A 21,475-nucleotide genomic window follows, 5' to 3' on the forward strand; every position below is an offset into this window, starting at 1 on the left:
AATAATAATAATAAAAATACAGTTTTTAAAAAAATTCTAAAGCCTCATTCACACTATTCCAAACAAAACAAAAAATTGTAGAAGAAAAACAAAATGTACCCTATTTGTTTAGAAACAAAAACAAAAAAATATTCACGCAACAAAATGAAAAAGAAAAAGAAAAACGTAAAAATAAAAAATAAAAAAAAAAACCATACATTTTTGTTTTTAAAACGCATGCCCACCTCCACTTCAAACATTTTTTCTTAATTTAAATTTTAAAAAATTATTAACATATATATTAACTACATAATGATTCATAATGTCTCTATAAAGGTTATAACCCTTTAATTTCTTGCTATTAAGTGTAATGATTTATTTCTTTTTAAATGTTATATATAAAGGTTACAACCCTTTTGTTTTCTGCCATTACATCTGATTTGGAGTTTCTCCAAATGCACCAAAATTATCTTCCAATTTATTTACAACCCTTATGATTCATATAATTTTCAATTTTTCTTTATAAAAATTATAATCATGTGTCATTAAATCACCTTATTTAACTTTCACAAATAAAAAAAAAAAAAGAAAGAAAAAAACATAAATGAAAAAAAAAATCTATAATATTCCCACTATTTAAAAAGGAAACCATTCCTTCCCAGAAAATTTCTCCCTACAAATTCTAGAGCCTAATTCGCATTATTCCAGACAAATAAAAAAATATATATAAAAGAAGAACAAAAGTATGATTTTTGTTTAAAAATATTACTAAGGGTATTTTTAAATTATGTGACGGTTCATTGTTTACAAAGTTTCTTAATAGATATTTCTTAAATTATGTGATGGCTCATTATCACAAGGTATGTCTTGTGAGTTACCCTAAATCTAAATAGTTATTTTTGCGGTTACCAAGGTGATGAAACTCATCTATTTAAATGAGATTACAATTTTGTTAAAACGATACATTATTGCCTTCTATAGCAATGATGGTGAGAGAGTGCACGAGGTAGGCATGACAATGACAAGCAAAGCAACAATGTGTACTATAATGAATTTGGCATCCTCATTCTTCTTCCATTTTTCATACTTCAATTCCAACAATTTCTTTTATATATATATATTTATATACCAAGTTATTCGTTTTTTATTAACTTAATAATATTTTTGCATTCTCACATATTAGTACTAAAATAAAATATCTCAATTTTTTTCTTCTTTCTCTTTTGGCAGAAGCAAGTGACCCTCCAATGCAAATTCTTCTTCCATGGCTTCCTAGGGCATATGATTTAAATAATGCACACATATTCATATGTATTGATAAAATTACTCTATTTAATTATATATAGAAGTTTTGTTACTTGAAATAAAAAATTGAAAAAAAAAAAAAATTATTTGTTGCAGGAAATTCTCGAAGATATTTGGATATAAAGGCGTCAAGTACTCTGGCAGCAATATTGGGTAAGTTGACTCTCCAACTTTAGTAGCAATATTGGATAACCTTAAGCCAATTCTTACTTTTTTTGTTTGCAATTATTTTCAAGTACTATGATTTATAGAGTAAATTAGTCAATTATAATTAATTATAAAAAAAAAAAAGTAAGAAGAAATATTAAATACTAAAACTCTTCAAGTAAGAAGAAATATTATTTATGGAAAAATATTGGCATGCAAGTGATTGGTGTTTGCATTTTTTATTCATGGTCGAATTTGTGATAGTTATATGTTACATACTAAATTTTTTTAGAACTAAATAAATTAATTCAACAATTTTCTCACAAGCCTTTAGGAAGTCAGGCTTCATTTAAGGTGAAATATAATCCTTCTCATATTGAATATGAATATAACAATTAAAATCTTGTGTTTCCCTTAAGTGGATTATGTTGTGATGCAATGGACTTTCTATCATTTGTTTTTAAGAAATAAAAAAAAAAATACATAAGGTTTTGGCAATTTTGGTGGGGTGTTTTTTTGTATTAAATTATTATTATTATTATTATTTTTTTAGGTTTCAACAATTTGAGGACTGAAATGATTAGAGTTTTTCTAGGATTATTGATGAGAAAATTTGTGAAGAATAAATTACAAATAAATTGGAAAGAATATGCAAGTTGTGACAACTATATTGTAGATTTATAATTGCAAGTCAAGAATAATTTATATATTTATAATTGTTGCTTTGTTTTTGAACTGTGAACTTATTTGTACAAGTTCAAAAAAGAAATATTAAAATAGTTTATGATGTGTTGCAATATTACTATATCTCTACAAATATATATAAAGTGATTTATATGATAGCATATTATATCATATTTCATTTCTACCCTTCAATTCTTCAACTTATTAGGATTTTTTTTTGTAAGGATTTTTTTTATCACGTGCATTATGCACGTGCAATTTTGCTAGGAACTAAAATAAAGGGTAGAAATTTCACTTTCTTACCTAAACCAAACGCACCCTCCGGACCCCCTCTCAGCCTCTTTTCCATTCCAAAAGCTGAGGGTGCATCCATAAGAGCGCGTCTCTAACGTCGCCGCCATTTCATTCCTCGGCCCTGCTTCCTCACACACACAGTCACACACAAATTATACGCATGTGTCGATTATCAAATAGCTGAAAGAAGTTCTGAAGAAGAAAGAGTTGAAAATGAACCCAGAATTGAAAAAGAAAGAACTAGATATCTACTTCCAATGATTGTTTGAAAGACAAAGCAGTAGTTTCTCTAACAACACACAACAATGACGATCCACTCCGTTCTCATCCAAAAACTCCTCAGCACAAGCGCCAATTCGCGCAACCGGGTCGTCGCACACCACTTCAAGGTCTTCACCTACGGAGCCCGAAACGAAGTGGCCATTATCGACTCAGACAAAACCCTAATCTGTCTCCGAAACGCCTGCAATTTCATCGGCAACCTTGTCCGCCTAAAGGGTCGAGTTCTCTTCGTCAACACCAACTACCTGCACGATGAAATTATCGAACAGATGACGCAAAGGATTGGCATCAAGAACGACACTACTTGGCGGCTTAGTGGGTTCTTGACCAACCGTGGAAGTCCTAGGAAGTTTAAGTCCAGAAAGAAGAAGTTCAATCTGTGTTCGATTCACCCACCCGACTGCGTTGTGTTGTTGGATACGGAGAGGAAGTCGTCAGTGTTATACGAAGCTGATCGGCTGCAAATTCCGGTGGTGGGTTTGGTGGATTCGACCATGCCGTGGGACATGTATAAGCGGATTACTTATCCGGTTCCGGCGAATGATTCTGTGCACTTTGTGTATTTGTTCTGTAATTTGATCACGAAAACGATTCTTCTCGAGCAAAAGAGATTTGCAGCGGCAATGGGTGCCACTGCCAAAGAAGAAGAACCACCTCAAATTGGGTATGATTGTTTAGCAAAACCCTTTTTATGTCTCACTCTTTATTCAACTTAAGCATATTTGTTGTGGGTTGGGGTTCTACTTATTTTCACCATCTTCATGAACATAATCTACACTAGTATGGTTTACGGTACAGTGTTTCTTAATTTGGTTTCTCAATCTTTGTGCCTTTATGGCATTTCTTTTTGCATTATATGCTTCTTTTAAGCTATTCTCATTGTCAATGGTAAATTTTTTTATAAAATTTGTAAACTTACACAGCTTAGACGTTGCCATTTGTATTCTCTAACAGGTTTTATTATTTCAAAATCTAGTTTAACATTATTCTCTTTTCGGCATATATCTTCAATTACGCAGTGACTTTTTTTAGTTTCAGTGTTTTTTATTTGTTTGATGCAATTGTGTATAAGCATTTACAAGCTCATTCTTTAATTTATAGGTTGTATTGAAAGGGTTCATTTATTTTGTTTTGTTTGAGATTTGCATTGCAGGGAGGAAGTGCAAGACAGTGCGAAATATGAAATCTCCGTTCTTCCTTATGAAAGCTTATTCCCTCCTACTGACGGTGATGATTTGATTCATTTTGTTGCATCATTTATTAGCTCATTGCTTTCTTCTTTTCCCTGTGAAATTGCAACTCCTTAAACCGGATCATTTTTAGATAACAATCCAATAGCACTCTCTTATGGACGTTTACTATTGCCTTGTTTAATTGCAGCTTTCTTGGAAAGTATTTTGGACAAACTTGCCGTGCTGAAGTTCAATCGTAGTTTGGGGGAACAAATGGGTTTTAATGGTCCCATGTAAGAATTTTTCTAAGAAACCTATCAAATTGCCAGTCATATTTCATTATGAATCACTAAATGAGGATTAGTATCATTATTAGATAGGTATTCCTGTTTGTTGCTTGATAATATAGTGCACGCAGACACACACACACACACAAATATAAAAGGGAAGCTACAAATACAACTGCCAATAGAATCTGGTAACTGCTTAATTTTTTTTTTTTAAGAAAGAAGTAGCATGTATGATTTTTTTTTTCAAAGATCTTGTCTAAGAGAGGCTTTAAAGATTGAATGCTGTTATAGATTTACACAGGATGTTTCCTGTGGTTACCTTGTGGTTGTAGGTTTGTGTCAATCAGTCTATACAGTAGCTAGATGTTTGTGATATGAGATAAAATTTATATTTACTTTATAAAGAATGGTGTTTGCATCATGTTTGTGCAATGTGGGGTTGGCGTCAATCTGTCTATTTGGTAGCTAAGTGAACTATTACTGACAGATATACCAGTTATTGACTAATTGCTTATTAACACTCTCCCCTAGCTCAAACACTTAGAAGTGTTGTCTTAATGTTATTTGTTTTTTGTAAAATATCCTACTCTTTTCTCATCTTGTCTTAATAGAATTTTTTTCCCCTTTCACAATGTTTCCTCTGAAAATTAAAATTACTGCTTCCAGGTTCTAAGACGGTTGGGACCCTTCTATTATATTTTTCGGTGACTAATATTAATCAGTCTCAGAAGTGAAGATGAACATTTAATTTTATCTTCCGTCTACTTATCAATACGTAATGTTGTACGAAAAGAAACCAACTAGCTTTTTCTTGGACAAATTATAAGCTTATTACATAATGAAATTGAATTGATCATAATTCTTCCTTGACAAAAAAACTATTTTTTATATATTTAACGCAATTGAAAATTTATAGGAAATTTTGTTTGGTAAGCTACATGAGCAACTGGATTGCATTCTATACTAGTGCGGACTTACTTAAATATTTGCCAATTTTCTTAAATTAACTAGTAAAGTCTCAATAGTGAAGATTAAATGCGACCCCACATGCCCCTGAAATTGCCCGCTTTTGGATCTTTTCTTAATATTTAGATATACATTATTTCTTTTGGATCTTTTGTTAATATTTTAGACCCATCCCAATCTTTAATTTCTCATGCAGATCCACGATTGAAGCTTGTAATGGGTTGACAAATTTAGACTTGTTTGTTAATCAGATAGAGGTCAGTTGTGGTCTTTTCTATTGTATATATATTTTTGGGTCCAAATATTGGCATTCTTAAAACCACCATTTTAATTGTTTGCAGTCACTCAATGATAAGCGTGGATGCGATATACCCCTGATTCTGATGAACACAATCAGGACACATGATGATACCCTTAAGGTGACTGATCTTTGCCATTCCCTTCTTGAGTTATTGACCTCAGATATTACTAGAACCTCATCTTTGAATCTTGTTTAATGAAGGTTTTGGAGAAATATTCTGAGAAAAATGTTAACATTGTTAGTTTTAACCAGGTTTGTTTGTAATCTTATGGATGTTTCTTTCTAGTCTCTATATTTTGTTATGAAACCTTAACATATGACTTACTCTTGAAAAGCAGATTCTTAAGTCTCCAAATTTTGTTATGAAACCTTAACTTATGATTTACTCTGAAAAGCTTAATCTGTTTTATATAGAGCGAGACTCAATCAATGACTGATGGACAGGCCGGAGAGGATGAAGAGTAAGTTATCGTCTTTACATCTCTTCTGTTTATTCCTTGCACATTTAATTTGTCTAATCTATGTACTGAAGTTTTAAGAGTCTTGAAATGGCTGAGATGGGGAATCAATGAAAAATGTTTAGATTTCTTTTTTTGGTTCTACTTTTATTAGTGTTCATAGATTTCTCTAGCCAATGAAAAAACCATTTCACTTTCTTGTAAGTGTATCAGGTTTACCTATGATGTAGATCACGAGTTACTTCTTATTTGTTTGGAAATTTAGGACTTCATTACATACTTTTATCATGCTGTCAACAACCTCCATTCAAGAGTTCTCAGTTATGATTTTTATAGGATTTGTGGAGAACCCTTAACAGGCCTGATACTTTGGCATTGTGGCATTTGTAGTAATTGATATGGTCATTATCTAAGTCACATAATTCTTCTAAATGAGTATCGCTCTCACGCTCCGCGCAAACTCTTGCTCCCAATCCCACTATGACTTAGATTTTGCCACTTTCGTGTTCCCACTCTTGCATTCGTTCCCTCTCCAACAACCGGTTTGTTTGACTTAGGTCATTATCAAATTAGGCCTTGTTGTTGCCATTATGATCATTGAGATCCATGTTCAACTGTAAAGTGTTTCATGTAGTGTTGCACATATTGAAAGGCTTATTGTCCTTGTAATTTATCTGACAGTAACTTCTTTGTTCTTGGTTCTTAATGTGCGGGGCAGTTTTATACTTGTAGTAGAATTGTTTCGATGTTGATTGGCTGGGAAATTCAAGATGCTATTTTTTTATAGTGACTGGTGTGAGTAATGGTCCATAAGAAGGCTGTCATGCCGCTTATGGGCTTTTATGAGTGGTGTTTCATACTATACAAATCTTCTAATCCCAATAGTGGCTTTGTCTTGAGGTGCTTGGAGTACAGTATTCCTGAAAGCAAAGAAGATCGCTGCACTTGTACTCCTAGGTCATGAAAGCTAGAACGAACTAGAACCATTATTGGCGTTGGAATAAACTGTCTAGCTGGCTAGTGATTCATGAATTTTCTACCTAGAATGGATATGGAAAAGTTTGTTTGTCAATTCCTTTGATTATAGTGACTGTGTGAAAGTTGGAATTGAATCAGTGGTTGATATTTAGCATGGAAGGGGTGCTTGCTGGTTAATAGGGTGGATTCAGTAACATTATTATTGGTGCAATATGATCTTGGTGATTCCAAACGTTGGTTGTGGTGACATTCAGGTTGTGACAGCAGCAGCGCTGTTGATTGAATGTATTGTTGGTTTGGTGGTAACCGTGGTATAAATGATTGTTGTGGTGGCAATGGTGCAAGTGAGGTGCATTTGTTGCAATGTTGGTTCTTATGGTTGTTTCAAAGATGGATTCCTCACTTCTAAAAATTATGAAAACACGATACTGATGAAAACAATGATAGACTCAAGTCTTCTCCTTGTAGCACTCCATGTAGTCAAAATACATACTAGATCATCATTATCTTTGTCATTGTCCTTCCCTTAATCCAAGTGAATGGAGTCGGCAACATGGATTCACTTTTTCTATTCTTTTCTATTACAAGCCATCTCTCCTATAAGATTTAGCCTTTTAAAAACATTTCTAATAACTTCATTCATATTAATTTTGGTATCCCTCTCTCCCGGTCTCCCCTACCTTCCATGCAAATTAGTCTTCCTCTTCTTACCGGTGCCTCTCTAGGCCTGTGATTCTATACTATGATGATTTGCTAATTTTTGTATTTTGGTAATCTGGTTACCCCTTATGCATCCACCTAATGGCAGTATGCATTTTAATCAAAATGATAATCATTTTTTTTTGCAAGTTTCTTTCTCTGTAATATTATTTTTTTCATGTTTGGCAAGTAATTTTTTTAACTTGGTCATTAAATCTTCAAGTTGAGAAACCTTCCCATAGAAAAATAGTGATTCTTTTGCGTACTAATCTGTCATATATGATTAGACATGGAATGATTGACTCAAACTCTCTCTGTGTTTGGCCTAATTTGTTTTTGTTCACATGTGAAGGTATCTTTCTGATGATCATGAAGTGTTCCTTTCCTTGAAAACTAGTGGTGTCCTTGATGACTTATTATCTCAGGTAGACATTATCAAGCAGCTTCTAATTCTGGTCTTGACTTGTTCCTTTCTTTTATATTTTCAGCTTGATTGTAATGAAATGGCAGATGTTATGGGAAAGAGACATTAGTTGTTTGTTTCATGAACTTACAACATATCGTAATCAAACTTCCTCAACTTGTTTTCCAGGGTAAGGAGTATATCCTTGTGGTTAATTCAGATAACCTGGCTGCAGTAATTGACCCACGTATCCTTCTTGTTTTTTATGGTTCCCAATTTTTTGATTCCAAGTTTTATTGATATTTTGTTCATTATGATCTTTATGTTCAAATTGTGCTCCTTAAATAGGTTTTTCAGAAATTTTAAATCATCTGATTCTGAACAGTATTGAATACTGTATGGAGGTACTCAAGAATGACTGCCACTCCCTATGCCTACATGGTTCTAAACTGTTCCTAAATCTTCATGTTTTTGCAGGTGATGCCTGCCACCTTGCCTAATTTTCAAGGAAGTTTTCTTAGTTCTCAAGAAGGGAAGTTTCAGGTTGGTTGTATTTTAAGTTTCTTAGTGTATATATAACCCAACACCATGCATCTCCCGTGTGCAATTTTGCTCAATCTTATCCATTGCATTGTCAATGAAAAAGAGATCCAATGAATAGGAGGCTCAAAAGTTTATCAGATAGATTCAATCAGAGCTCTGTTTATGCTTCATTAGAGATGATATAAGTGATCGTCCCTAAGGGTCATCATTCGTGTTTTATTGAACCAGAATTCTATCATCATCATCATCATCATCATTATTATCATGTTGTATTTCCATTTCTAATTACATATCATATTTTGTCAAATTTGGTAAAACGACTCGTTTTCTGATCGCTCCTCTCTGGGTACTATCCCTTCCCTACATGGCTCAGAACTGATAACAACTTTTAGCAAGAGGAGAAATGTTACTCCTTAAGCATGAGGTAGTATTTCTTTTTTGAATGACTTATGAACATAGGAAATATATGTATATATTCAATAAATTTCAGTTCACGGTTCAAACAATATATTATTCTAGGAGAAATTAGAATCCAATCCGATTGTATATTTATTGTCTTGGTTTGACAAAGTTTACACAATACTGGTTCCAGAAGAGTCTCATCTTTTGAGCAAGAAGTGAAACTACAAGAAAGCTTTATCTTTATGGATGACAAATCGATTTTCCAGTATAGTTGGCGGACCAAGAAACTTGTTGAAACATGGAAGGATCATATGTTTTGACCCCATTAGTAGAACAACTACCCTCTAGCATGTTTCAAACAGGAACCTCATATTTCTTCGACAATTTCCCCTAATTGTTCTAGAGCAAAATTTAGTTTAGATGTAGAATTCCTACCCAGAACCCCATCTTCATAGCAATTATGCAGCTGCTAAAAAGAAAGACATCATAACCTTCTTGGAGATGGTGTCATTTGGAGCAATTATGTCCCCAGGACATCCTAACCTTCTTTGTTCTTTTGGGTTTTTGGGCGTAATTGTAAATCTATGGGGGATCTTTCGGAGTTTGTGGATGGCTTGAACTTTTAGTGACGCCTTGGGCGTCCTTTGTATTCTTTTGGGTTCGCTCCCCTTCTTGAGCGCCTTTAATGATATCTTATCAAAAAAATTGTCCCCAAGTAGGAATGTGGCAAAAAAGGCTTTGAGAGAGACGAAAGGAAAAAAAAATTATCAAAAAAAAAAAAAAAAAGTGATGAAATACAAAATTAGAGAAGTTCTAAGGAATGACAAAAAAGCAAGAACCAAGAGAAACTAGAGAAACGCAAGAAATTATAAAATAAAGTTAGGAGGATGGTTGCTAGAGCCAAACATATCTCTTTAGACCATTTATGTGAAAAATTAGGTACAAGACGGCGGAAAAACTATTTACAAATTGGCAAAAAGTTAGGGGTAGATTGACTAGAGATATGGATCAAGTTTGGTGTTTTAAAGACGGAGATCAAAAGATATTATTTAAAGAGGATGACATATTAGATAGGTGGTAAAATTGCTTTCAACAACTTTTAAATGAGGAATATTCTAAGGAGGACTTTGAAAATAATGAGCCTAATCTCGGAAAGATCGGTAAAATCAATATTAAAGAAATAGAGGACACATTGCGAAAAAGGGGACAATAAAGTATTAGAATCGTATAGCATCCCTATAGAGGTATGAAGAACATTAGGAAGGGTAGGAGTTGAATGATTAATAATTTTATCTAAGAAAATTTTGGAGGAAGGCACGATGCCTAATGAGTGAAGAAAAACACTATAGTACCTATATACAAAAGTAAAGGAGATTTACAAAATTGTGGCAATTAGTGAGGAATTAAGTTAATGAGTCATACAATGAAGTTGTGAAAAAAAGAGTAGTTGAACAAAAATTAAGTAAAGAATGTACAATGTTCGATAATAAATTTGGTTTTATGCTATGGAGATTTACTATAAAGGCCATTTACTTGGTAACAATTAGTGGAAGATTGTAGAAATAAACAAAAAGACTTCGGTGTTGTTTGATAACTCAATTCAGTGCTTAATTCTGAACAGATTAAGCGCTTGTTCAATTAAGTGCGTTTGATAATGCAATTTGAACATCACTGAAAACGGTAAGTGCTACTTAAAATGGGGTAAAATTTTAAGTGACATGAACATCACTTATCACTGAATGCTGAAAATTAAAAAAGACATAAAAAAATATTTATTTTTTAATTACCACTTAAAAACTTCAGTACTTAAAATTCAGCTCTTAAAATTTTCAGTACTTAATTTTAATTTTATCAAACAACACCTTACACATAGTTTTTATAGAATTAGAGAAGACGTGTGATAAAATACCAAAAGATATAATTTGGTGGGCTTTATAAAACTTATTCAAAATAGAGCTAGCCTAGTGTACAAGGCTATTGCCTGTGTGGGGTTTGGGGAGGGGCCATATGTATGTAGCCTTACCCCCGCATGCAGAGAAGTTGTTTTCATGATTCGACCCGTGACCTCCAGGTCACAATGGAACAACCTTACTATTGCGCCAAGGCCCACCTTTTTGCAATAATAATAGACAAAATAACAAAAGATATTCAAGAAAACATCCCATGGTGTATGTTATTATGGAAGCCTTAGCAACAAAATTAGAAATATAGGGAAGGCATTAGAATCAAGGGGCCTAAATATCAGTAAAACTAAAATGGAGTATATGACCTGTAAATTGGATAAAGTATACATCGATGACAATATAAATATTACACTTCAAGACCAAATAGTTACTCAAAAGAACTCTTTCCGCTACCTAGGAATTACAAAGAGATGGGGAGATAGATAGTGATTTAGCAAGTAGGATTGGAGCGGGGTGGACAAAATGGAGGCAAGCTAGTGCCAGTGGTATCCTTTGTGACAAACAAAAACCAAATAAATTAAAAGAAAATGACTATAGAATGGGATGGGTATTAGGCTAGCAATATTTTATGGGGCATAGTGTTGGGCATTGAAAAAGACACAAATAGAACGCATTCTTGTAGTGGAAATGAGGATGCTACGTTGGATGATAGGAGTTGCTAGAAGAGATAAGATAAATAATGAATGTGTGAGGGGAACATTAGGTATAGCACCTATAAATGATGAAATTAGTGAAAGTAGACTTAGGTGGTATGGTCATTGTGAATGTAAGGGTTCAGAAGCTTGAGAAATCACCTATGCTTTGACTGGAACTAAACTGAATGAAATAATCGAACACAGAAAGAGAGAGAGAATAAGCCAAAAGGGATGAATGTGTGTGTGTGTGTGAGAGAGAGAGAGCAAAAATGAGGCAAAGTGGAAGTGGGCTTCTTGACGTGGGGTATTTATAGGGCTCACGGCTTAGTTATGTGACAACTGTCATCCACCACCTGCAACCATTTCGGTTAAATTACAAATATACCCTCAGAGGGGTGTCTATGGCACGCGGATGCTGGATCCACACGTCCAATAGTCGCGTTCTTATACTGTGTAATCTAACGAACCTCTCTCTCAATCCTCCATTCCTCGATCAACCCATCTTCCCGTTTGGGACTGTGACGTCACATGTCTCGATGTGACACCATAGTCGCCTACGCCATATCACTGCGTGCAAGTGGATATAGCTTCCCAACCTAGATCGTGTTCTTTAACCAGTTCTATCTACTAACCCTTGGTGATAGCCTCGCGACTAGCTTTCTCCTGTTTTAGCAGCAGAACTTAGTTCAACACTCTCTAGGTCAATGCTACAGTACACGACACTAGGTTATGAGTTTTGGCGTAAGTGACATTTCGTATTACACCTTGTCCTTCAATCTATGTGATTGTTTGGTCAAAGTATTCTTCAAAATGCTCTTTTGATTTAACTGCATAATCGTTGTCTCAATGTGTCGTTACCGTCCTGGGATGCACCAAGAGTTTCTGTATATGTTTATTCCCTCCTTCAGAACAACATATTTAAAGATCCTCAAGATACACCCGCAAGGGAGAGTGCCCCATTTTCTCATCCCTCAAGCATGATCAATTCCTTATATATATATATATATATATCTCCAAGTATGCTTTAATTGTCCTATTGACCCCACTTTAATCCTTGTATATTTAAAAAAATGCGTGCGGATGAGGTCTACCCACACTGTTGTGAGGATGAAATCTACCCGCACCATTGTGCAGATGAGGTCTACCCGCACTAATCTTTCCTTACAAAACCTTTTTAGCCTCTTTTTACTAAAATAATGAAACAACAGGCTTTTATTTAGTAGTGCTAAAGCATTTGCCAAAGTCAAAGTTTCCATCACATTACTTGTCCTTGCATGTACAAATATCTGTTATATATATTTGTTGAATCATATCATAAACATATATAATATATATGTCTATAGTATTAGATAGTTAGTTCATACTAAACAAATAATGGAACCCCACCATGCACAAGTCCGTACCTTATTTACAGATGCCCCCTTGCATTCGATGCACTTTTAAGAGCGTGTGAATGCAAATAAAAAAATAATAATAAATAAAAAACAAATAAATAAATTAGTTAATAAAATTAAAAAAAAAAAAAGTGTTTGAATCCATATATTTCGCTGTATCTTTCCAAGCGTGCATACCCACATTTACAGTTTCCCCCTTGTGTGCGTGTGTTTACTTATTAAAACACGCACACACACCTTTAATTTCAGGAAATCCGTTTTACAAATTATAAAGTAACTAGAAAACAATAAAGTTTCTTAAAATATTCTAAGTCTAGCTTTTAGAAACAATTTAATCCTTATAAAGAAAATGTAAGTATCTTGAAAAAATACGTATATTTACTTGATTATAATTTCTTGAAAGAGAGGCTTAAAACCAATAAGCTTGCAAGATACTTAGCGATAAGCTAAGTATGCTAGAAATGGATACAAAGCGAATTGCCGAGTATGCTTAAAATAAAATACAAAGCAAATGGCTAAGTATGGTAGCAATGGATACAAAACGAATGGCTGAGTGTGATAAATTCAAATACAAAGTGAATAGATAAGTATGTTTAGGAGTAATATTTCTTTATCCATTTGGCATTTATTTTTCCTGTCCGAAATCCAGTCTTCTGATTGACCAACTTGTCGTATCCACTAGAATTTGCTTCGATGACTATAAATGGACCTTCCCATTGTTCCTGAAATTTTGGAGGCTTTTGACCCTGCATTAGTGTTGTTGCAGTTTTTAAGACCAAATCACCCTCGTGGAAGACTCACGGTTGTACCCTCTTCTTGTAAAGCTGTGACTGAGTGACAAGGTAATTATTATGCCGAGCTATTGCTTGAGTCCTTTCTTCAAGGCTTTCTACTTGTACCAACCTATCACATTCCATACTTTGTTCAACTAGGTGGGTAGCAGAGATTTCAAGCTCGACTGGCAAGACTTCTTTAGTGCCATAGACTAAAGAATACTTTCCCTTGTGTATGCTCTTGGCGTTGTTCGATATGCCCAAAGTGCTATTGGCAACTGATCTGCCCAATCTTTCTGATTGTTGTGTTCCAACCTATTCAAATTCCGGATAAAAGTTTTGTTTGTAGCCACTGCTTGACCATTCCCTTTATGGTAGTAGGGTGTGGACTGTTGTTGGTTGAGTTTCAAGCAATAATAGAAGATGCACTAAGGATAGAAAGTCAGAATTTTGGAGGAACACCAAACGATATTGTTGGTGCTATTCCTGACAATGGTGATCCTGTCCCCTCACAGGAACCTATTGCTGTTGAAAGAGCACTTTTTTTATCTTTCTTCTGACATGATATTCCAAGCGTCCCACGACTTGTAGGTGCAAATGATCCGCGACCCTTAGCTTGTAAGTGATGTTAAGCCGCGGCCAGGTCACAACTCAAATCTCTATTATAAGACCCAATTCGTTGCCCCCATTGGTGAGATACAACCAAGTTGTTATTTTCCTCTATATGACTGTCCCCTACGAGCTGAAATATTCTCCTTTGACTGGTGGGGGGATGATGTCCCCAAGCTTCCTTTCAGTTTTGAGCAATGAAGAAAATGTTAATCGTTCATGATTGACGAGATGTATACGATACTCACGAAGCATGCCGTCAACACATATCTTCACTAGTTGATCTTCAGAAATAGGTTCATAGCACTCGAGTGAAGCTTCCCGGAACCTTTTAAGATAGGCAGCTACCTCCTCACCAAGTTTTTGCTTATAACTAGTAAGGGACAACAAAATCACTTTCTCATCGGTAGGAAAGAACTTGCTGAAAAATTTGGCCATCATATCTGGCCATGTAAAAATTGTGCCTGGAGCAAGGTTCATGTACCACCTGTATGCCATCCCCGTGAGAGATTTGGAAAATTCTTGCAAATTCAAATATTCATTATTGTGATTAGCTCCAAGAGCATCAACAAATCGAGACAGATTCTCATGCACTGCCCTCTTTACCATCAAATTGCTTAAATTTTGGTGAAATGTATCCCTCTGGATAAGACAGGGTTAATATGCTATCATGATAGGGCGGTGAGGTTTCGATCTCCAAAGTCGAATCCTTCCTTGTATCGAGTCTGAAGCTGCTCAATTGTTACAAAAGAGGAAGCTGGTAGATTTTGGCTTGGTGGAGGAAAAATCTCCCGACTTTTTGGTGTTGGTACTGCACCATCGGCCTCAATCATAGTGATATCTGGATCATCATTTATGGCTTGAACATCCTTAAGCGTCCTAGCATCAGTTGCAGCAGGCACCACTGGTGTCGGCACTGGAGGTGCGGCGGGAGAAGAATTATGGGTCTTGAGATAAGCCAATATCTCCTTTTGAGACTCCTGAATCTGCAACAAGGTTTGCAAAAAACAAAGGAAACATACTTACTTCAGGATGCAATGCTGGAATAGTCGATGCCCTCTCAGCCTGTGATTGCCTCGCCTTCGTCGCGGAACTGGCAACACAGGCGGCGGAGGAACATGATTTGGTTGTATAGATGGTGGAGCATCTTCCCCTAGAACCAGTGGAACCAGATTGGCAAGAACTGTTGTATGCTTTGCTTGACGTGGACCAGCCATAGCAAAAAGGGATTTTCTCCCCAGCGGAGTCGCCAAATTGTGAATGTAAGGGATCAGAAGCTTGAGAAATCACCTGTGCTTTGACTGGAACTAAACTGAATGAAATAATCAAACACAGAAAGAGAGAGAGAGAATAAGCTGAAAGGGATGAATGGGAGAGAGAGAGGGCAAAAATGAGGCAAAGTGGAAGTGGGGCCTTCTTGACGTGTCCTCCCATGCGTGACACTTGGGGGTATTTATAGGACTCATGGCTCAGGTATGTGACAGCTGTCATACACCACCTACAACCATTTCAGTCAAATTACAAATATACCCTCAGAGGGCCGCAGACCATCTGTATCCGCGAGGGGCATCTATGGCACGCGGATGCTGGATCCGATCGTCCAGTAGTCGCGTTCTTATACTGTGTAATCTAACGAACCTCTCTCTCAATCCTCCATTCCTCAATCAACCCATTTTCATGTTTGGGATTGTGACGCCACACAACTCGATGTGACACCATAGTCGCCTAAGCCATATCACTGCGCACAAGTGGATATAGCTTCCGGACCTGGGTAGTGTTCTTTAACCAATTCTATCTACTAACCCTTGGTGATAGCCTCGCGACTAGCTTTCTCCTATTTTAGCATTAGAACTTAGTTCAACACTCTCTAGGTCACTGCTACAATACACGACACCAGGTCATGAGTTTTGGCGTAAGTGACATTTCGTATTACACCTTGTCCTTCAATCTATGTGATTGTTTGGTCAAAGTATTCTTCAAAATGCTCTTTTGCTTTAACCGCATAATCGCCGTCTCAATGTGTCGTTACCGTCCTGGGATGCACCAAGACTTTCTGTATATGTTTATTCCCTCTTTCAGAACAACATATTTAAAGATTCTCAAGATACACCCGCAAGGGAGAGTGCCCCATTTTCTCATCCCTCAAGCATGATCAATTCCTTATATATATATATATATATATATCCAATATCCAAGTATTCTGTAATGGTCCTATGGACCCCACTTTAATCCTTGTATATTTAAAAAAATGCATGTGGATGAGGTCTACCCGCACTAATCTGTCCTTACAAAACCTTTGTAGCCTCTTTTTACTAAAATAATGAAACAACAGGCTTGTATTTAGTAGTGCTAAAGCATTTGCCAAAGTCAAAGTTTCCATCACATCACTTTGTCCTTGCATATATAGATATCTGTTATATATATTTGTTGAATCATATCATAAACATATAATATATATATATGTCTTTAGTATTAAATAGTTAGTTCATACTAAACAAATAATGGAACCCCACCACGCACAAGTCCGTACCTTATTTACAGTCATATTCATCATGGACCCATTGATGCACCTATTAAAAAAGGAAGAGTTGTTTGTTTAGAAGGTAAAAGACAAAGAGGCAAACCAAAGCATATACGTGGGATGACGTAATTAAAAATGACTTAAAAAATTTAAATTTAAAAGAAGACCTGGTGTATAATAGAATATAATGGAAGAAGAGAATTCATGTGGCCGACCCCATTCATATGGGGTAAAGGCATGAATTATGATGAGGATGATCATGAAATATAGGTATAAGGATATAACAACTAGAAATTGTATATGTGAAGAGACTAATGATTTTCCTTTAACAATAGGATTACACCAAGTATCCGTGCTAAGTTCATCTTTATTTACGATAATCTTGGATGAGATAACTAAAGACTTACAAGGGGACAGATCATGGTGTATGTTATTTTTTGATGATAGGATTATAGGAAAATGTAGCAATAAAATTAGAAACTTGGAGAAAGGTTACTTAAGGAAGAAAGAAAGAAACTCAGGGAAAGGTACTACAGTCAAAAGGTTTAAAAAATTCAATGAAGACTTTTTTTTTTTTTTTTTTTTGGTTGATAAGAAAGTAATTCTGCTGCCAGGACTCGAACCCGGAGTTGGTCCATAATATAATGAATGTAAATTTAGTAAGCTGTAGGAAATGATACTCAAAGCAATCATTTTTATTATTTAGGATCAATTATACAAAGAGATGGAGAGATTGGTGGTGATATAAGCAGTAGAATTGGAATAGGTTAGACAAAATGGAGGCAAGCCAATGGTGTGTTGTGTGATAAATTGTCACCAAATAGATTAAAAGGAAAAGTATATAGGACTATCATTAGACCAGGCTATCTTATATGGAGCAGAGTGTTGGGCGTTAATAAGAAACAAGAACGACACATTCAATGTCTAAAATGCGAATGCTAAGATGGATATTTGTAGTAACTAGATTGGATAAGGTTAATAATCAATGTGTATGAGAAATGGTAGGAGTAGCGTCAGTTAGTGAGAAAAATAAGGGAAAGTAGACTTAGATGTATTGAAATATTCAACGTATATCTCTAGATGCACCGGCAAGAAAAGGCAGATTGATTTCTACAGAGGGCAGGAAACAAAGAGGTCGACAAAAATGAACATTTAATGAAGTAATGAAAATGACTTTATAAAATAAAACCGTAATAGAAGAAATCTCTTATGATGGAAAAAGAAAATCTATTTGGTTGACTCTGTTCATACGCAATAAAGGCATTGATGATGTTGTCCTTGACTGCGTTATAGCTTTCTTCAAGATTTGACCTGAACTGTTCTAGTGATCCACAGGTTATGCACCAAATGCCGCTTTGTTCTCAATTCTTTCCACCTTGCGCGTGAGACTACCTACCGTTAGTTTGGATCATCTTTTCCTTCTTCTTCCAAGGTTCCCCAGAACAATTTATCTTCTCTAGGGGTTCTCGTATTTTTCCCCATTATATTTTTAGGGAACTGTTGGAAGATGGCGACATAATGAAACTCAGTTAATATTTATCTTTCTTAATAAACTAATGCTATCTCATTTATTAAACAAGAACTTGAAACCTTAACCCTATAACCCTAACCAAAATATAATTGGCCAAGTTTAATACCTCAGACACGAAGCTCATTGATTGAAATTGAGTACTAAGGAGTGGATGGTAGTCAAGTAGTGATTAACACAAGTAGTTCCTTTTTATGTTTTTGAGGATAGCCTTGGCTAACATTGTTGTTGTCATTCTATGATGCAGCTTTCTGAAATTGCGCATTTTCCTGTCAATAATGTAAGATATGATTAACTTGTTCCGGCTCCCCTTTCCATTTCATGTATATCTTTTCCATTTTGAAAATCAGTTTGTAATGAAGGAAATATTTTTCTTTTTAGTATAACATCATTTATTAGTTGTGTTACTGGTCTGAATATTACGTCTTCCTTTGTGTTTTACCCAGGTTAAATTTGAGTCAATGGAGAAGTTCAAACTTATTGATACAAAGAACTTGTAAGTGAAATGTGTCCTCTAATGAAATTGTCATTTGCTTCCAAAATCCAAATGTACTTCAAATCCAGAAACCCAGATTAATGCTAATTTGTATAGGTGGGTGAACCTGAAGGCCATAAAAAGGCTTCTGGAAAATAATGCACTGAAAATTGAGAATTGTACTGTTTTGAAGGTATCATTGTTTCCTCATCCATTTTTGGAGAGTTCTGAAGTTCAATGAGCAATGAATTTATGATATTCTGCTTCTTTCCAGGCTATGAATGTTGATAAAGGTCTTTTGCAAGAAACAGCAGCTAGTTCAACAATGCGGGTATTTGTCATTAATGTTAATTCTCCTTTTGTTGTCTACCATTAAATATTGCTGATTCTTGATCACCTTTATATTTGAGCCAGTTCTTCAATCGTGCTATTGGTATTAATGTGCCCCATTCTCGATTTCTTTCAATGTCAACAACGTCAGATCTACTGCTTGCTCAGGTTAGACTTGGGTCTGTCTACTATGTTACTATTCTATCAACTGTTGATTTGAGGCTTAGATTATTACCTTCATTTGCTTATGCAGTCAGATCTGTACACCTGTGCTAAAGGTGTTCTAATCCGAAATAGAGATAGAACAAGTCCTGCCAATCCTTTTATTGAATTAGGACCTGAATTTGAAAAGGTGAATATTTATTTAAGCAACATGGTGCTTTTAGCTTTATAAGAGTGGTAGTTAATTTTTTATTTATAAATTCCTTCTTCTCAGATTAGTGACTTCCACAGTCGTTTCAAGTCCATTCCTAGCATCATTGAGCTTGATAGCTTAAGGGTCTCTGGTGATGTTTGGTTTGGAGCTGGTGTAACCCTCAAGGTATCAGATGTGCCCTATTGTGTTATTAGTGCTTTACTTATTTTGTTGCTTGTTTTGGACTCGATTACCTTACGTGAAGCTAGACAGCTTCATACTCACATGCACGCACTCACAAAAGGTTATCCGGATAGCTGGTATGGAGTAAGTTGTGATTTTTATTTCTGTTCTGTTGGAAGAATATATTCTACACTTTTCTTCACATTGATGTACAGAGTTGATTCATTTGTTTTGCATTTTGTTTGTTTGACATTTGTCTCCTTTGATTCAAGGGCAAAGTAACTATTGTTGCAAAACCTGGGATAAAATTAGAAATTCCTGATGGAGTAGTACTTGAAAATAAGGTAAAGAAATTCTGGAACTTTATCAGATACCATTCATTTATTTATTTATTTCTTCTAATTAATTTTTTGTTTGAGGGGGTCTTGATTTTGTTTAATTTTACCTCAAATGATAATTAATCACTTTTATATTTGCAGGAAATCAGTGACCCTGGGGACATTTAATGAAGGCCATCACATTTTTGTTTATTTTAATGCTGGTAAAGAATATAAGTAGCAAAAAATTTTGTTGTAACATGTGATGCTTGTATTGCATCTATATGATGTCATTGCATTCATTTTTCTTTTCTCTCTCTTCCTAGAGATTTCGTTTCTTGCTGTAGCTGGTAAAGCATATTCTTTCTGTATCGAACAAGATACAATTTTGAAGCAACCAAGTGGATGGATTCTTTTGACTCTCTCTACTTGTTGCACTTCCATGCTTTGTACTGTTTTTCGTAAAATTTATTAGTTTTCTTCGGTAATCTTCAAAATTTTACAGTAAGAACATTGTATATTTTTTAGAAAGAAGTGTTTAAAGTAGGTGTAGTTGCCTGAATGTTATGGTGTAGCCTTACAATAGACCTCAGCTGAAGTTACCCCTTTTAGCACATTTATGATGCAGACAATTTAGTGCATTTCAGATCTAATATTTACTGGACTTCAACCTATCTGTGTATACAAAAGTAATATATATTGTTAGGTTATATATCGAAATTTGTGAGACAGAAACTAGAACTTTGAAGAGGCTGCAAGGTTTTGGTTTCTAAGAGGACCTGATCAACCCTGCGTGGTTGTTTTGAATACAGCTGAATCAATCATTCACTGTGCTTCATGTAGCTTGCAGCGAGTTTTCGTGCTTGAAAAAACAAAATTTTCAGCACCATTCTGAACATTGCATGCATTTTTGTGATGATGCAAGTGTGACAGGACATTATTGGCTTACCGATGTCGTAGTTGGCCTTACACACGCAAAAGATGAATTTATCGATAGCTTTCCGTATTCGGAATCATCACTTTTTGGCCTCTTTGACTAAAAGGAAATGATATTCACACTAGTTGCATAATTTGCATTGTACTCCTTTTGCTTTTTTTTTTTTAAGAAAAAGAAATGACATAATTGTATTTCAAAAATAAATTCACACTCAACAAAAAGCACTTCCAACTTCATTTTTGACGGTTTTGATTTCATTTATTAGAAGAGCCCTACGGGTATAGCATATTTTTACATGGACCTCCCTTGTTCATACAAAAATGGTGTTGACCTTCCCTAACGTTCCTATCTTGCAACAAATTCCTCCAATACATCAGGGGTCAATAAAAATCAAATGTCTACTTAGGCTACCAAAATCATATTACAAAATACTATATTGTTTGTGTTTAACTCCACTTGTCAGTAAAATTATATACAATAAGGGTTAATTACACTTAACCCTCGTGCACTACAATTTTGTGCACATAAACTCTTAGAACTACTATGTTTTT

At 35.0% G+C, this 21,475-nt stretch overlaps 1 protein-coding gene across 3 annotated transcripts; it reads left to right on the forward strand.

The window, feature by feature from the left end:
• The first annotated feature begins 2,431 nt into the window (after positions 1–2,431).
• On the forward strand, positions 2,432–20,409 carry LOC132294986 (UTP--glucose-1-phosphate uridylyltransferase-like). 3 transcript variants are annotated; one of them, XM_059793048.1, is made up of 20 exons: positions 2,432–3,355; positions 3,845–3,918; positions 4,072–4,156; positions 5,316–5,376; positions 5,461–5,538; positions 5,622–5,672; positions 5,835–5,881; positions 7,908–7,980; positions 8,148–8,205; positions 8,316–8,362; positions 8,436–8,501; positions 18,575–18,607; positions 18,774–18,823; positions 18,920–18,995; positions 19,077–19,133; positions 19,217–19,300; positions 19,386–19,484; positions 19,569–19,673; positions 19,943–20,014; positions 20,150–20,409. In XM_059793048.1, exons 1-20 carry the CDS (start codon positions 2,715–2,717, stop codon positions 20,174–20,176), a joined length of 1,884 nt encoding a protein of 627 aa, XP_059649031.1. In that variant the 5' UTR covers positions 2,432–2,714; the 3' UTR covers positions 20,177–20,409. The 3 variants fall into 3 exon arrangements, 2 of the variants coding, with proteins under 2 accessions (XP_059649031.1, XP_059649032.1); XM_059793049.1 differs by lacking the exon at positions 5,622–5,672; XR_009478254.1 differs by lacking the exons at positions 18,920–18,995; positions 19,077–19,133; positions 19,217–19,300; ... (2 more) ...; positions 19,943–20,014; positions 20,150–20,409 and adding an exon at positions 8,875–8,925 and having other exon boundaries at positions 18,774–18,791.
• The last annotated feature ends 1,066 nt before the right edge of the window (positions 20,410–21,475 follow it).

This window comes from Cornus florida, unplaced genomic scaffold (assembly GCF_030987335.1).
Source record: "Cornus florida cultivar Cherokee Brave unplaced genomic scaffold, ASM3098733v1 CherokeeBrave_3.0.0_Hap2_Chr02, whole genome shotgun sequence".
Lineage (NCBI taxonomy): Eukaryota > Viridiplantae > Streptophyta > Magnoliopsida > Cornales > Cornaceae > Cornus > Cornus florida.